This window comes from Lytechinus pictus, chromosome 12 (assembly GCF_037042905.1).
Source record: "Lytechinus pictus isolate F3 Inbred chromosome 12, Lp3.0, whole genome shotgun sequence".
Classification (NCBI taxonomy): domain Eukaryota; kingdom Metazoa; phylum Echinodermata; class Echinoidea; order Temnopleuroida; family Toxopneustidae; genus Lytechinus; species Lytechinus pictus.
The window spans coordinates 26,055,644-26,074,440 of record NC_087256.1 but is presented as its reverse complement, the minus strand read 5'-3'; the positions used below and the strand labels follow the sequence as shown (position 1 = coordinate 26,074,440).

General features: G+C 37.8%; 2 protein-coding genes across 2 annotated transcripts; both read left to right on the top strand.

The window, feature by feature from the left end:
* The first annotated feature begins 3,659 nt into the window (after positions 1-3,659).
* On the top strand, positions 3,660-4,944 carry LOC129272631 (mucin-2-like). Its single transcript, XM_054909749.2, has one exon. The coding sequence runs from the start codon at positions 4,369-4,371 to the stop codon at positions 4,942-4,944; it is 576 nt and encodes a 191-aa protein (XP_054765724.2). The 5' UTR covers positions 3,660-4,368.
* Positions 4,945-5,285: 341 nt separating this feature from the next.
* LOC129273070 (homeobox protein MSX-2-like) lies at positions 5,286-18,567 on the top strand. The gene is made up of 2 exons (XM_064107202.1): positions 5,286-5,307; positions 15,995-18,567. Exons 1-2 carry the CDS (start codon positions 5,286-5,288, stop codon positions 16,528-16,530), a joined length of 558 nt encoding a protein of 185 aa, XP_063963272.1. The 3' UTR covers positions 16,531-18,567.
* Positions 18,568-18,797: the final 230 nt, after the last annotated feature.

Genomic DNA, 18,797 nt, shown 5'->3' with positions numbered 1-18,797 from the left:
CTTACACATTTCAGGCTCCTTTATTCGCTTAAGAACTCGTAAATGGGCTTATATAATAACTTTTAAACTCAATGTTGAATGCAATATTGTACATTTTCTGGGTAGAAAATGGGGATAAAATATTACAACAAAGAAAGACCGCGGGTACTTATCAAAAGTCAACTTAAGAGCGAAATCATCATTACCATTAATCATAGAGTCAGTAAAATTTGTCTACTTTTTGATTTTGTGAGCGTGCAATTAAGGTTAAGTCCCAAATTGTGATTGAAAAATGTTCTCGATTTATTCAGAAGAATACAACGGAATTTAATTTGAGCTTTCTTGGACGATGTATCGAAAACGAGGCCTAAATTATTTCAAACCCTGTTTCCAAAAAAGGCCATTTTAAATCCAGTGGCGTAAATGAGCCAAAAATTTGGAGGGGACCAGAAATGACATATCGGGTAAAATTAATAAAATGTTGAGAGCGAGCGAAGCAGGCGAGCAAAATTTTCGACAGTTTTATTACAACTATTTACAATTTCTCTTTCATTTTCTTTATTTTTCTCTTTTTTCTTGGTCGTATTTTTTTTGCTTGGGGGGGGGGGGGGAGGGGGCAAGCGGCCAGTGTTTTTGACTGTAATGAATTGTTTTGCACATAGTGATGAGCCCGACACAGAAAACCACCGTCCATTGAGTTTCTTAACGACACAATACATAAAAAAGTTACATTAACACATTGTGATTAGCTATTACATGTTTCAATTTCTGCTAAACAGTACACTAACAACATCAGCAAGAGAGACAATGACAATGTTACAATCATTAAATGTTGTAATATTATCATCGATTGAAAGAAATGATAATGAAGATAATAATATCAGTAATAATAATAATAATGATAATAATGACAATCAACATAACACAATATGAATTTAACGGTAATGATATGATAACAATGTAATGTATAATAACATATGTATATGTGTATGCAAATAGCGTATGTTCTGGTGATGACAACAAAAAATAAAATAGGTAAATTTTAATATACAAATGATTCTAAGGATTCTTTCTGGGTTTTTTTTACCCGGTATATGAATTTTCCCATATCCAGCTGCTCCTCCAACAAAACCGTTATATTTCAAAGTATTGGTACGACTCAGCTGGTCAGATATGTTCCCTTTTACTTGATTCTGCTTCATTAATGCATTATGAAAAGGAGAAAAACAAGCATAAATACACACCCACTCACCCACACCCTCAACCTCATAATCACGCCTTCAAACACCCACACTCGCGCGCGCACACACATCGTCCCACACACACATTAATAAACACAAAATAGACATGTAGAACGTCTATCAACAAGCGTAGCAGAATTTCTTTACACTGGACAGAGAGGGCTTCTGTCTCATCATGGACCTACTAGAGACAAGTCCATATTCTCACCCACTTTCAGGATAAATCCAACTTATTGGCAGCTCAGTTGAATTTTATGGTTTATTTCATGGTTCCCTTTTTTCTTTTAGTAAATTCAATCTATAAATTGAAAATATTTCAAAGATGAATACTTATTTATAAGTTTTAATAAACTGAATCTACAGAATGGCATAATTACATGATTGGCAAGGTTTGAAATAAGCATAAGAAAAGACTACATATTCAAATTAATAAAAGAAGAAGACAAAATAATAAACCGGGTAACGAAAAACATATAAAGATGCTGTGATACATGTGCTTCAAAAATAGCGTATGGTACGCTGAGAGAATGAGCCCCCATGAGTCATGAAAATAATAATAATAAAAAAAAAAAAAACTAGCAAAGTAGGGGGGTTAGGCTGGTCAGAGAATGCAGCTATATTTACCCATGGTCATTGGTCAGGTTTTGCGAAAGTTATAGAGGACTTCTGGTTTGAAAAAAGCATATTAATGTTCATTCATATTTTGCCCGATATTAATGTACATTCAGAGTAGTTTGTTCAAACATCGGGGAAAATTATTGAACTACTGTGCACTGTTATTGGATGATTTGCAAGCTCAGTACTTAAGGTCACGTCCCCGGCAGAGAGAGAGTGACGACACAGAGGAAATTAATAACCTCAATTAGCGAATAATACCAACAAAACTAGGTAATTAATAACTTCCATTGTACAACCACGCACAAGAGGAATGGGAATGAATAACCCGTTATTAACCTCACTTTTTGTCTGGTAATTGCGTTTAGGGGCATTTCATTGGAGTCTATATTGTATTATGCCAGGCAGCCACAAAAAGAATACTTGTTGCATTTTTGTTTTTTCTCACTCCCTCGGTCGGTCGGCGGTAAAGATGAATGAAGGGGCTTCTAATTCGCCAATTTCGGCCTTGCAGATGAGCTTGGGTGAAGCCTGCGCCTCCAGGCGAGTCTCCATCTCTCCAACTCCGTCTCTCCCCTTCTCTCTCTCTCTTGTTTTGTTTCCAAGCTGGAAGATATCTATGGGTAGTGATACGGTTGTGAAGATGCCGGTGCCGCACAGAGGACGGCCAAGTGTCTCGCGGCTCACCGCTGTGAAGCTAGCCTCCACAACCCTAAGACCCGTAGCCAAATATTGCCGCTCATTGGCGCTCATTACAGAATTAGCATTGCGGGCTTCCCGGTGTTTAATATATTTACTTTCTAAACAACCCTCCCTTTTCTACTTTTAGGGCTGTATATTCCCCCATTCTCTTCTCGAAGAGTATTCTTGAGCCTTGTGATAAATATCTTACAGGGATTTGAGGTTCAAAGAGGGGGAGGGGGGGGGGGGGTGAGGAGGGGCGACATTATTCCGTGACCGGCCGCCGGCGGGATATAAAAAGAGAGAAAAATTGTTACAGTATCTATTTCTAATCGAATTTTGTACTCAGCTTGACGTTATGAAGTGGTTGCGAAGTTTTCTTTTTGTCGGGACTGCCGGCAATGTGTTGGCTATTGAAGGATTAGTTTAATCTGACCGGTACCAATATTGAAACACTAACCTTCCATCAACTTTTTATCATTTTTTCTATTTTTGTTTCTCTTCAGACCTATGAATTTCCTTGAGAGCCGGTGCAGGCAAAGACGTTTGGGAAGCAAAATGGGGGCAATTTAGGATACGATGTGAATTATGTACGTCATGATTTTGAGTGAATAAGGGAGCTTTTATGTGATCTTGGCGTTTAGAGAGGGGGTTTCTTGCACCGTTTATAGTAAAACATGGAAGGGACAAAATAGGTTTCTCTTTTTTTCTCTTGATGCGAGCGCCTGGAGTAGGATTTGATTGGGGGGAGAGCAGTGGCGCCGACTGCCGTCCTAAGATGTCTACTCTATGAATAAGGTGACAAATGGTGACGGATTGTTTGTACTTGCAATTAGCCTGGCTTTGCCTCCTAAGGTAATTGATCGCCCGAATAGGGAGGAGCCGTTCCCACTGAAACCGGCCTCCCCCTTCTCTCTTTCTCCCTTATTATTGCTTCATCTCAATGAATCAAGTTTTTCTTTAGGTGAGCCATTGACAATCCGTTCCAGTCTGGCAAGCGCTTTCATCCGATTCTTCACCCGTCTCCGCAAGTTGATGCCGAGGATTCCGTACGCGATGAGCGAGTACGTTGCAACTGCCGACAAAAGACGCACGGTAATACTGGCTATCGGAAAACTGTATACATGGTACGCTTGGAAAGCTCGGTGAGTACATGTGCGTGTGGCTGGGGTTTTGCAACTATAGCTCTAGGCTTGATTCTGGTAAGTGTAACCGCTAAGGATCGTTTGATGTATACCAGTCACAGAGAGGGAGAGAGAAGGATCTGACAATTCGCAGGCTATCAAAGCTTTCGTAAAGCATTTTGTTTCTCTGTCCACGGCGCCGTACAGTGATGCCGGCATTCCAAACGTCACAGCATTCGCGGCGTCTGATTGGCCGACTCACCAGCAATTACCTCGGGTGCAGTGAGAGGGCGGGTGTGCCGATATTTTGGTTCGCAAATTGATTAATGACAGACAAGCGCCGAGAAAAGTTTGTGGAGTTAACGTAGCGGTGTGTATCATATATTGCCTAGCTCAATCGTCGGGCCGATATCATATCTCACTGCCCCTGCCCTGTCATCCAGCTACGATATGTGTTCCAACAGTCTGAATTATTGTTATCACAGCGAAGCAACTGCATGACCTACATGGTGCCTTCTCCAGTTTACTCAGTGCCTTTAATGTATACTGTATTTAAGTCATTCCACCCGAAGCTAGCCAACAGTGAAGACATTTTTTCCACTTTGAGGACATCTTCATGACGAGTCATCCGCTTGCTATCTTCTCTGTTTGAGCTCATTTTGATTACTTTTTAAAGCGATTATTTTGGAATTTGGGATAACTTTCTTTGATCGAGTCGACTTGCCCCCATGCATATCATGCATCACAGCGAGACGGCGATAAACGACACGCCGTACGACCCGGCTTCCAAGATGTCCAACAAGACGCTGACAGTGAGCAACAACTCTGCCTTCACCAGACCCCACCACAGTCTCTCTCCCGTCACCACCGCCATCTCTCCCGGGGCAACTCCAGCCGAGACGCCGCTGCACAAGGCAGACGACAGGCCCATCAAAGGAATCAATTTCCGCGTGGAATCGTTCTTCCCCAAATCACCGCCGTCCCCGCTCAGCAGCAAACAGCACCCTACAGACATGGACTGCAGCCCCGTCGCTCCCGCGACACCACCTCCCGAAAACCCCGCTGCTCGTACGAACTCATCCTCCGCTCCGTCTTTCGCGAGTCACAGTGTAGAGAACATTTTAGCCAAATCATCGTCATCGTCATCCTCGTCGTCATCGGAGAGCACGGGACGATGCACGTCGCCGACAACGCAGACGTACACGTGGAACGCCTCTAGTTTTCCTTGGATGCAGGCGACAAGATTAAGTCCTTCATCTGGTATGTATTATTTTGTTCAAGTGAGTTTAATCGACCCACCTTAGAAAAATCCTCAAAAAGTTAATGAAAATTACTTTTTGTCTTCATTAGATAGCATGTAACTTTCTCATCAGACAATTTTTTTTAAATTTAAAGATCGCTTAGTTTTTTTACACACCACTTTGGTTGAGGTGCGATTTCTTCATTACGTTCAGAAAATATTTTGAAATAACATTTGTAGCTGTCTAATATCTTGGAATAAAATGTAGATTTTGTTACATGATGCATATACACATGTATATTTTTAGTGATTTTCGTCAACCCTTTTGTTTCCATAACTGTGACACCTAGTAAAATGTTATAGTTTCCAGTCCTCACATGTTCATGTAGACTGAGATTTAAAAAAATGACAAAAGTTGCACATCAAGGTAAGCCCCATAACATTCCCTAAGATCCTGTTTTATTTACTCTTATGTTTATATAAATCACAGTGAGAAACGATTGTCATCAAAGAAGAAAACAATATGGGATTGACATGATCTACATAAGCTTTATAGAAACTATGACGCCGTTCACATACAGATAAATGTTATATCTCAGAACTATCATATTACTGTGCGTCTGTAGTGTAAGCAACTCACTTGTTATCATAATATCATTCTTATAACCGATGTTGCAAAAGTAGGCCATGACTTGTTACTCGGCTAACATCTACCATAAACAATATTTTCTCTATGATAATGATAATATCATACAGTTTTTAATCGGACGAGCAACAAGGATGTCATAACAAGCATAGACCCCTTTAAGTTATGAATTGTAGCCGGATTTAACTTTGATATTGGCCAAATACTTGTAGAATTTACATTTCATGTATCTGTATAATTACTACCGGCATGTATTTTTACCTGCACACCAATCGGCAATGATTTTAAAGTACTTCGCGTTCGAAGCGTAGAACTAAGAGTGAGAAAAAAATGAAAAGTTTTGATTAAAACCTTATAGTAGCGGACAGTAGTTACCGCCGAATATTGGTTCGTGATACGAAGATAGTACTTGTGCTTATAGTTTTTACAAGTAAACTGAAAAGAAAATATTGACTTTTCTGTATGAAATTTTAAATTGACCATCTATAAAGAAAGGCAATTAGCACAATTGCAGGACAACTTCTAGTACTAGACATGCTAGAAGGCAAAAATAGTAATAAAACATGGGTGGTTTTGCTAATGCTCGTGCCGGGATATAAATAAGCTTATTTTAAGTCATGAAAGCAGTAATTGTTTATTAGTATTTGAGAAAATTAGCTCTACTATATCTATGAAATATTCGCTGTGTTATTGTAGGCATGCAGGACTATTTAAATGTGTATTGATCTATTCATAACTCTATACATACTTACTGTATACTTACTGTAAAACAATTTACCTACGAAAGAGACGAGTTAATATTTTCCGGTTATGTGGTTTGGAAATTATGGTGACCTTCCAATAAAAAAATAGAAACTAAGCCAATCTTTGCATAGATCATATTCTGATCTTAATTATTGATACAATGCAATATTTCAATCACATTTATCTATGTATTTTGCCCGAAATTATATTATCCCCTTATGGTCCATGTCACGAAGCCAATGTCATGAAAATTGAAAATCTTTATTTTGGTAAAAAGTAAACAAACACTATTTTCTTTTTTTTTTCAAGCGATTTATGATTATTGTAAACAAACATTAAGCAATAATGCAATCACGACTATTTAGTTAGCCATGTGTGAGTGTACATAGCCTATACATGCAAATAATTAGCAGTAGGCCAACTATCTAATAAACACAACACCGCCACAACACTTGCTGACATTCACATTACATGCATTTACAGATTGGTATCCATGTCATAACTGTGCCGGTCATTGTCACCTATCGATGTTTATTTTTCGCAGTGTATTTTCAGTAGAATTCATTAGTGATGTCTACATGGCGACTGCGCTTTAATTTGTGCTGCTTATACAACACAATCATCACTTACTTTTAACTATTAGCCTGATTGTTGGGAACATATTGTCATCGCTGATTAACTAGGCATATCATTTCTAGTGTAACATATATTTGCTTAGTGTATTCCCAATCAGTTTAGCGCCGGTGGCTAACAACAATAATTCATAATGCACTTATAACTCACACAATTGTGTGTAGTTACTGACGCCCTGTGGCTTTTCATCTTTCAAATGATTTCTGCAAAGATAATTGATTCTCTGGAAAAAAAAAACAATAAACATATTTCATATTTAATAAATTCTATTATTATTGTGACAGATTTTCTAACATAATTTGAATCATTATGAAGATATATCTGAAAATATATTGGGTAAACTTTATGATCAGTGGTGAATACCTTCCAAGTTGGCAAAATGATGTAATATAGCAATATCTTAATAATATCCATTGCGAAACAAAATAAAAAGTTATTATTTTCTTTTATCACATATCTAATTAAGAACTAAACATAACAGTTGAAAAGGAACATAGTCATGTTGTATGAATACAAAACAAGACATATATGTCTTGTTTGCATTAACTTTACAATAAATCCTCCTCTCTCAGATTCCATTTTTAGCTCAGTTTTAAAGCACAAATAATGATTAAAACAAGTTTGTATCCTGTGAGAGACACTTAGACCGTTCTTGTGTGACACCTTTCATCTTGACTTACATAGATAAAGCGTGTCATGTCAACATGTATAACAAACCATCACGACCATGTATTGTATCAAAAAGCATTGAACGCTCAATGAAGCAATAGTAATGTTTACCAATTAATATGTATTTTAATTATCGTCACCGATGGAGCGAGCACACAGAACAGTCGGTGCTATACAATCCCGACGCTGAATTAGGTGCTCAAAAATGCGGTTGATTAGTAGAATGTGAACTATTTTCTTCTATTCAAAATCACCTTAGTCTTTTGTTCGATGGGGGACCTCTGCATATCTTTGACTGTTAAATCTCGATGGTTATTAAGCATTTAATTATCGTGGAGGGATCCTTTTACCTTGCCGACACGTTGTGTATACGCTTGGTTGTCCAAGCATTCATTAGGAGGGTCTCAAATAGGAAATATAAAAAAAAGATATTCAAAAGGAAGAAGAAAAAAATAGGATTCCTCAAAGCCTCCAATAAACCTCATGTCATTATGTGGTAAACAAAATAATGCTTTACTGCAGAGGCGTGGTAATTAAAACTATTTATGATCTGAATCTGACGTTTAACTTTTTCCACCATTGTAATTGAGCGTAATGATTAACGATGGTTTATTTCAACACCTACTTGTTTTTATAGCAACTCGAATTTGACCTAAATTTGATTCTTCATTTGTCAACCAATCACCCATACCTCATTTAATAGGGGTAAAACAATTCTGTTTATATTTAATTTGACGAGAGATTGAACGCATTCTTTCTGTTTCGTGCTTGACTAAGATTATCACTGTTTTCCACAAAAGGTAATCGTCAGCCTTGTAAACAAGTATATGACATTTCTTTTACAACCGTTTACATGCCCTTCCATGGATGTGACGATTGATTTAATGTTACTCACATTACAAAAATGAAAATTGTAATTAAACTAGCAAATAACAAAGACCCCAACACGACCAAGGTAATTGTTTGATAAGTTACAAATGCTGTTCTGTATCCATATACTCGAAACTCTTAAATAAGATGATTGAAACTCATATACTTTATGAAGTTATAATGGGCGCAACTACATAGGCATATTGTTTGCGGATGTTTGTTACTACTTTCTAGTTGCATTTTGCTACTTCTATGGATACATCTTCTACTACTTGTAATGCATAATAATAATAATAATGATAAAATATTATAGTGAAAACAATAATGATTCGAAACGAGGATTAAAAAAAAATGACTATAGGCCTATTGACTAGGGAGGCATACAGCTGACCTGTAATTTTGCAATTTTAATATGTTTAACTAGTTAATTTTAAAATTGTAGAGTAACATTGAAGGCTCGGTAGATACTTGATTAGTGTTAGAATGATCATGTGATAATTATAAGTGAACAATTATTAATAGTTTGGAATGCAAAGATGTCGTATACCTGTTGACGATGACTTCAAAACAAGTTGGAGACAGAGTTCACTAATTCAAGAATATCAGAAAAGTTGATCCCAATTGGATTCGAGCCATAACGACCCGTCATACAACGCTCTCTCAGCAGTTGGTAGTAGGTCATCAATATCATCGTCTGATGAAAGAAATAAAGAAAATAAAAGGGGAGAAAAATCATCACAAAGAACGGGAGATAACTCAGGCACATCCATTATCTAGTTACAATTAATTTATTTGTAGCATCATTGAGGGAACACAAAAACAGAATTTACCTCCATAAACCAGTTAGCTCCACCTCTGTGTGTCTTCGTATGTATGATCTCTCCTTTGACTGCAATTAAAAAAGAGCTTTGTCCTTTTGAAATGAGTGTTTGAATTGCAAATCCATAAAGAGTTTCTCTTAACAATTCACAACAAAAAAACCTCGAGGGCTTTAACTTTAAAAAAGTTAACTCTTGACGGATTGTCTATCGACGAATCGAACGGGTGAATGGGATGAAATCTCCTAATAATTTAGCATGAATGTGCGGGGGGAACTTCAAAGTTCAATCGCAGAACGGAAGTCGCCTGCCTTTATGGATGTGCTGAACTGTTAAATTGGAAAAATGATGGGATAATATTTTGTCTATGCAGTGTAAATATCACTTCATATCAATAATTCATCCTTTTTACTAATGTGGATCGAAAATTGAGTGTTACAATATAGAGCTTGTAATACTGTACGACCCACAAAAGCATAAATAATATTTTTTCGTGAATGACTTAATGCAGATGATCAAAACAAATTCTCTTTCTCCACTTGTTCCTCGATGTTTCTTGCTTTCGAAATATATTATTGATGATATCGGCCAATGTATGATACGTTTTCTGACGGCTAAAAACAATTTGATATTACAACAATGCAACATCATTTTCATGAAACTAGAGGACGCGTGATCTTTGTCAACTTGGCTTTACGATTAGATTATGTAGTTTTAGAAAGTATGTTAGCAGTGTGTATTTGATCTCTCGTTTCTTATTTTGGTGGATGGGTCCTTGCTTATTGTTCCTAAAAAAAAGTTAGTCAAGTTCTTTTCGGCATGGCAGTAAAGTTCTTTTCGGTATGGCAGGAGGAAACTGAAAAAGTAATCATAATAATATACCGTAATTACATTTTTTTCTCTCTCAAAATATCACAGTCACTCTACTGGAGATCTGGCTATTTTTTTTCTATCCGTTATATAATTTGACATGCACATTGGCTCATATGTCTTGGAGAGCGATTCAAATAAATGGGTCACATTTAAGTGAGATTAATTTCTTTGTTTGGGTGGTCGTATGGCACTCGGCTGAAATTCGTTGTGGTTCTCTGGTTTATTTTTAGTTGACCACATTAAACCACATTAAATGGTGCAAGACTTATGAATCGAATCGTACTTGCTGAAACCATTGCACTAATTCATTTGGATATTAATGAGCCAAACATTTTTGATAGGGCCAAGGGGGCGTTTCATAAAGCTGTTCGTACATTAAGGGCGACTTTAAGAACGACCGGTGATCCTTTCTTACGCGCTTAACCATCGCCAATGCATATACCATTTACCACAAGAAAGGATCACCAGTTGTTCTTAAAGTTGCTCTTAACTTACGAACAGCTTTATGTAACACCCACCAGGTATATGGCATGTGGGGCATATTATTGTCTAAAGAGCTGCGAGTGAGCGAAGCCCGCGAGCAAAAAAAATTAACGTTTTGATACAGTCGTCTTATTTTGTGATAGATTTGACATAACATTCAGGAAATAATATAATATTTTACCACTTTTCATTTCCGCCGTCTTCCATCGTCTCCTTTTTCGCAGCCATTAAAGAAAACGGTGCCAAAACTATGCATTGGTTTATTTTTTAGAAGAATTTTCAATCATTTTAGAGATGTTCCAGTGAGATGATAATCATATGTAATCGAATATTTCTTGTACCTGGGTAGCCCAAGTTAAACATGAAATGAAAATTGAAAAAATGTAGAAACAGAAACTCATTATAAACTTACACAATATCAGAATATAAGAATGTAACCTATTCAAATGTGCATTTTAATTGGACGAACAAAATGATTGTATGTTACTTCAAAATAATCTTTCTTTTTTTTTGTTGGGGGGGGGGGTGTATTCTCGATATCACAAGGTGTGTATGGTTTGCGAAAATTTGGAGCTTTAAACTTTTTAGCAGACAAGCATGCAAAATATATTTTGTTTGTTATCCGTAATACATACGATTGCAATGAATGACATTGAGTTAAACATTTATATAATTCCTACAACATGCTTTCAGAATTTTGAAATACTTTCTGGATATTCTGTTCTCAATTTGGCGTTTGATGTTATAAAGGTCCATCCTAGATTAGCCACTGATAATATAAAAGATACGAACTTGCTTTTGAAACTCAGTGTTTTATATTTTCAATGGAAGACCTAGCATTCTGACAACAACGAGGCAATATCTGGCCATAACATCCATGAAACGATAAATAATTGATTTTATCTAATTGGCTTTTTAAATGTTGATTATTTCCATTGTTTTAATGCTTGTTTTGAAATAAACTAGGTAGCCCCTATAGTGATTTAGATGTAAGCAATAAATTGGGTGGCCATAGTTGGTGATATTACCGCTCAAAAACAGATTTTTTTTTTCTTTAAAACTGAGAGACGGTGGTGAGTGATACGGACATTTTATTTTTAAACAATAACTTTTTTACTAGTCGAAAATACCCGAGTATGATGTCAACTTTTGTGGGTCATTTGTCAAATTATATTCCATTCCTCTCTCTTTCTCTTTTATTCCATCTCCCCTATCTCTATCTCTCTTTCAACCTCTTGCTCGCTCGTATTCCTAAGTTCTTTCCAGTCCCACATCCGAAAGTCTTTGACAAATTGGAGACATTCAAGAAATCGGACGTGGCTCTTTACTTCTTGTAAAGAAAAGGCTGTGATCAAGTACGGGAGTGTTGAGATGGTAAAGTCATCATCTTCAGTCCCACACGTTGCAAACCGCGTTGTCTGCAACTTCGTACTTCAAGAGTGGCCTTCCGCGACCCTTACTGTGGGAGCGCCAGGGAGACGCCAGCTAGGGTCTCTCCGCCGAAGCTCTGAACTAGATCTCGAGAGAGTGAGTGTGGTTAGATTGGAGTCTTGGATACTCTTACAAATGGCATTGCCACCTGTCTTCAAATTTGTCACGGATTTATCGATATTTTAGGTAATTTGATGTGAATTTCTTCCGCCCGTTAGAAGACGAAAAACATCGCGAGAGAGACGGGGAGGGATGGTAAGGAGGCTCATGAGGAGGAAATAGATCGGCACTCGAATAAAACACACAAATAGTTGTGACTGTAAACATGTCAGAGTTGTGATCATAACTTAGTCACAATTTCTTTTATTGGAGTGGATTTGAGCGATGTGGATTGTCGCGACGTCTACAAATTCGCCGTTATTAGCTGAATCGCAGAGGAGAGTGGAAGAATTCAAATGTTTATTAAAAAAGCCAACGAAATACGACTTTAGGGACTATCAGATTTATCCGTCCCAATAATGCGTCACATGTGCGTTCTCATGTCTCTGGTAAAGACCACTTTTATTTGGGGCTGTGGAACAATGAGTCTTTAGATGTCTGAGTTCGATTCCTTATACACCGATCAAGAAAATTTTAACCAGACGATTCTTGCTCTTCATGCACTTAACCTTGCAAATAAAATAGATTCCCTGGTCGTATTATTACAAGCTTTTTTTTAGGTCTGTTAAGAAAATGCTCCATATAAATATAAACTTACAATATTGAATAGACCTATAAATAACTTGTTCAACGTCTACGTCTGTATGATATAACTACGCCAAAATAGTCGAATCGTCATCATAAATGTATTTGGGGTCAGTTCAAGGACAGCATTAAAGAGTCAAGTATGAAAACGACATGGTCTTTTACGATAATTAGGCCTACATATTTAAGACTATTTTGACAATAAAGGGATTATGTTTTAATAAGATTTACAGGAGGTTGAATGTGTGTGTGTGTGTGTGCGTGTGTGTGTGTGTGTGGGGGGGGGGGGTGGTGAGATTGAATACGGTGTGTTACCGTGGTCGGGGTCGGCGCGCGCTTGTCCCGCCGGAACATACCCGTGGGATCACCTATAATGACTCCCTCGTTGCCCGTCGACGCCGACGCACTCGCGCGGCTGCTGAAATAGGCGATAGAAATGCGTCAGGGAATGAAAGGCAAATGACGGAAAAGAAGATTTTTGTCACAACACGAGCGGGGAAACATTTGTCCTGATTTGTCGCAAAATTTGGCGGCAAGGATAACATTGCGAAGCCGGGTGATCATGACCGCAACCTCCACCTTAAACCCTAAACGGTCATTAGTCTTCATTACTTTCTTCAACGTGCGGAGCATCTAGTCTTCATTCATCACCAATAGTTTGGTCTCGAAGAGACTTGCCAGTTGTAACTTAAACTCGATATGAAGAATTTAATAGAAAATAATGGCTTGTTGCAGGCCTATATACTTAAACTTGCACTTGGGATATGAGTATACCTATAGTACTTTAAATTGTAAAGGAATTTTTCTATTTCTAACTTTGTTACTTCATTTGATTCTACTAGGCTTATGACCTAGACTATAAATATACATCGGTACTAAAATGTTAGGGAATCCCACCAGAAAATGAACATGTGTTCATTAATTGTGTCATTAGTTGATGAAATATTACATTCAATATAGTTGTTTCTCAAGGCTCGCCGAACATTGTATACTGTTGTTGTCTACATTCAACTCTCAGCATGAAGGAGTGCATTTTGTAGTGGGGATTACTAACTTTTGAGCACACACTCATACCCCCCCACACACACACACACATATATATATATATATATATATATATATATAAAGGGGATATTGTTGTATGGCGACGGAAACCACATCACGGGGGAAAATTCAATTGCAGTTTGCTACGACCCTCGATGATTTAGATACCTCTTAATGAACTTCACAATGTTGGCAGCGCAGGTATACGATGGCTGGTTGAAAAAAAAAATCAGATCAGCGTTGTGCATCAGTCACACCACGGCACCCGGCACCGACCCGACAGATCGTATGTCATTGGTAATAACGTAACAGCTTTGATCGGGCTTGTCGATGTGTGCCTGATGTGACTGGGGCGTGAGTAGACGGGACGGGGACGATGTGTCAAAAAAACGAAAAATCTGATTCAATTTTTCATCATACCCGTCATCAACATAGGGGCATTGATTGAATCATATTCGTGCTAGACAGCATGAGAGAGGTGTCGAAGTGTAGCTCTTTTTTGTTCTCGATGATGAATTCCCTTCCCCCATTCACATCGGAAAGTTTCTTTTCCGGATTACTTTCCAACGTCCCTGCTTTATAATATGATATTCGGCATTAACAAGCGAACTGCATCAAATTTCACAAAAGCTCCCAAAACATCATGCACGTTCAAAATCTTTGCAGAGCATGCAAAATGGGGCTAATAAAATCGAAAATAATGAGAATAATAGAAACATTCATTCACGCGGATTTAAATAGACAAATTCCCCCTTAACATACTTTCGTCGCCATAGTCGCTACAAATTAACATTGTATTTAAATAATGATTCATAAATATCAGAGTTTGCAAGTTTATTTATGAAAATATGACATAGTTTGAATACTATAAAGAGAGTATAACTATATAGACGATCCGCAGTCCCTCCGTTGGAAGTGGGTAAAACAGGCCTACCTATGATCTAAAAAAAATAAAACGTTTCGTTCTTTGGAATGTCAAATTTTTGAGTGATATGTAAGTTGCACATAATTTTCAAGTTAAAAAAGGAAAGGTGATTACTTTGAATATTGCAAATTGTTAGCCAAAAAAAGTATATTGCTCACAAATGATATTTCTTCCTGTAAAATCACCACTTCTCTTTCACACACCCTTCGCTTTACCCCTATCAACCTACTCTCGCTCCTCTTAAAACCCGAGTCTCGTCGACTGCTTGAGTTATCTTGATCCAGGGTTTCGATTACTTATCTGCCCTCTATTACAGCCCATAACGTGTACTTGAACCAGCGCATCGGAAGTTGTTGGTCATTTCCTTCAATTTTGCTCGTATTTTCTCCCGCCTCGTTGCTTGTTGCAGAGCCCAGTAGTCTCAGTTTTGCATTCCTGATTTTCTCAACACTTTTTTTGGTTGTTTTTGGAAGTCTGTGTGGACTATGCATTCCTTCGAGGATATATTTCGAATGGAGGGCTGAATGTAGAGAGTGGTAGTGTTGGGTAAGATGACGATAGATACTTTGATGACAAAAGAGGGAGGGAAAGAGAAGGAGGAAAAGAAGGAGAAAGAGAGAACGAGAAAAGTTCGGTGCACTTTTGTTACTTCTTCTTCATGATATTGGCCTTACAGAAGTTATGATGATTCCCCCAAATTTGCAACACCTGTTCTCAAAGTGAACAAATTGAAACGAGAGCGGGAAAGGTTGATAATTATTTCCTTAACGCCAGTCCCCATTACAGGTCTTGTTGCCCTGATGTAAACTGTCTCCGTCCATTACTAACTTAAGTACTTGACGTGTTCGTGCAAAGGAAAGGAGAAGGGCAACAATATGTTTTACTTTCCAGAGTTCTACAATCAATCATTATTTTTCACTGAGGACAGATTTTTGCACATCTATTTAATAAAGAAAACATCATTATTATCTCTTTCCGACTTGCCAAACTGGAGAGAACTAATGGGAAATATTATTTCACTCTACGAAGTGTTGTGTGTGCTTGTCTAATAGAGGACTTGTACATCAATGCCTCAAGTAAGAATCGTAACTTGTCTTCATATAAGCTTGTACATGTACGTTGTTGGTCTTGTTGGATCCACTGATTCGAGAGGAGACCAAAACAATTCCAACTGTCCATCTTTCCATGATATCTTTTTACACTTTAATGAATATTCTAACATCATGATGTTTAGCATTGCCATTAACCACTTCTACTGTATTTGTTCTATCTCATTTTCACCATGCAGGTTCATCAGAGATCCGACCTCCATTCTCAGGACCCAAAGTGCAGTGCACACTTCGGAAGCACAAGACAAACCGGAAGCCCAGGACACCGTTCACCACGTCACAACTTCTCGCCCTGGAGCGGAAATTTCGCCAAAAGCAGTACCTCTCGATAGCCGAGCGTGCCGAGTTCTCAGCCTCGCTAAACCTCACCGAAACTCAGGTCAAGATCTGGTTCCAGAACAGAAGAGCCAAGGCCAAGCGCCTCCAGGAGGCCGAGCTCGAAAAACTCAAGATGGCGGCCAAGCCCATGTTCGCGCCTGGACTAGGTATGCACATTCCTGCAGCGGCTGCCAGCGCGTACTACTCGTCACTCAGTCCGCTTCATGCGGCACTGAGGCCACAGATTTCCATCAGCCCGTACCACCTAGGACCGTATGCATATTTACCTTCGCCGCCAGCTCCATCGAACATAGTTTATCCTTACACGAGTGGTAGCTTTTGAGAATCACACAGACACTTCATTGGACATCGCAGCTTATTACTTCATCGATATTCTTCGCAGATGAACAAGCTGGTACCGACTTTTATCTACTTACACTTCGATGTGCTTGTTCCTACTATGACTCCAGTTGGCGATGAAGACGATTTCGTCAATATTGTCAGGTCATGTGACCATGACGATAAAATATTATTGAGGATGAGCAGCCGGATTAACACTTGCTACATGACGTCGATTGCAAGTCCATCATGCATTGCAAAGTTCCAGAATGATTTAAAAAAAAATATACTTGCCGTCCATTGTGGGCCAAAAAACATAAATTTTGAATGCCAATTTTTATTAGCATAAAATTATCTACGCAGTCGTACGTTTCTATCAAAACTTCTTTTTCTTTGAAAATAATTTGTTGGTTAATTGAAAGTATTTCATCAGAACGAAACCCCACCGAATAAGACTGACATGCACAAAGTGCTCTTGTTGAATAAATCTTAGTCATCTCTCACCAGACAGTGCCAGAGTGTTTCATATTTCCACCTTTTGAACTCAACCCTAGAATCATTGTGTCTTACCATTCTGTCACGTGACAAGTGTTGGTGACGTAATGATAAACGAACCCACCGATTGGTTGAGAATTTGCCTTACGATGACGAGCAATCAAAAAATCTTAATTTAGTTTCGAGACATTCCCAATTCTAACACTCTTTATCACTCTTTTAGTTGAATTGTGATATTTTTGTGTTTTCAAATCAAAAGAAGTAATGCTTTCACGATTATCATGGAGGGCTGATTTTATTATACCTAATGACCAAAGTATATTGTTCCTTTAGCTGATAATTTGGACCAGAAAATGTTGCCCATGAAAAAAAAAATCATAATTACTAAAATAATGCTAAAGTATAAATCGAGTGTGTTATTCTAAGCCTAAGACCCCATATACGATTCTTGACGATCTTAGCCTTCATGTCGTGGTTTATATCATCGATGCAATGTTACGTACTTCATCTAGAGGTAGTTTACCTAAATGTTATAAGCATCGCGTGCAGGTGAGGGCGCTTGAGGCCATGAACTCCCCCCCCCCCCCCAAAAAAAAAAAAAAGGGGTGAAATGTGACTTTATTTTCTAAATATTGAAGGAAAAGGAAAAAAGGAGCGAAATGTATTTTGATTTTCTAAATATAATGTCAAAATCTTCAACCAAATATTTTTTTTTGTAACCAAAATGTGAATTTTCCCCCATATGTCATGTATGACTCCTCAGAATATTTTTGGTGTCTCATTACGCTACTAGGATTAAGGAACCAATGAATTACATAAGTTTGGGCAAGGGAAATACCCTTCTACATGTTCTAGTTGTAACAATAATAATAGTAATACATCATGATTAATAATATGTGATTTTAATAATCGTGCTAATATTAAGGAATTGTATTTGCAATCCGTGCCCACCGTATTTGATATGCATGTATTTAAAAAAAAAAACACCACTTTGTGCCGAAAGTATTGCCAGTATTACCATGTTAATTATCAAGGATGGATGTCAAACACTCAAATTCTGATCAAAACGTTTTTAATTGATATTTGTATCAGGTATTGCTATGTTTTCTTTCATGTTAACCCACCGCTTCCGTCGAATTCATGACTTAAACAATTTTACTATGAATTGGTTTGAATTACAGGAAACCTAGCAAATTTATGAAAAATGTATGCTATGTTTTTCAACAGTTCTTTTAAAATGTAAAATTATCTTGGCTGCATACAATTCGAATTGAATGTGCGTTAATATATTTTCTATTCCATCTTGATGGTTTTGCAGTCTCTGCCCCAAACTATTTATTTGTCTGAAATGAACATTGGACCGTTAAGATAATAATAATAATAATAATAATATAGGGTATTTATATTGCGCACATATCCACCTTGTTAGGTGCTCAAGGCGCTCCTATATTACCCGGCTAAGCTAGGCGTTCATATCGCACACAGCTTTTTAAGGAATTACTTCCTACCGGTACCCATTTACCTCACCTGGGTTGAGTGCAGCACATTGTGGATCAGTTTCTTGCCGAAGGAAATTACGCCATGGCTGGGATTCGATCCCACGACCCTCTGTTTCAAAGTCCGAAGACTAATCGACTGGGCCACAACGCTCCAAGAATTGAAATAGAGCTTTATTTGGCACTCTACGTAAAAACCCCATTTAGTTGGTTAATAAATGTCAATGGTGATATTATTGTTTTTCATGAGTGAAATTTGTGAAGAACGAGCATCTATCTA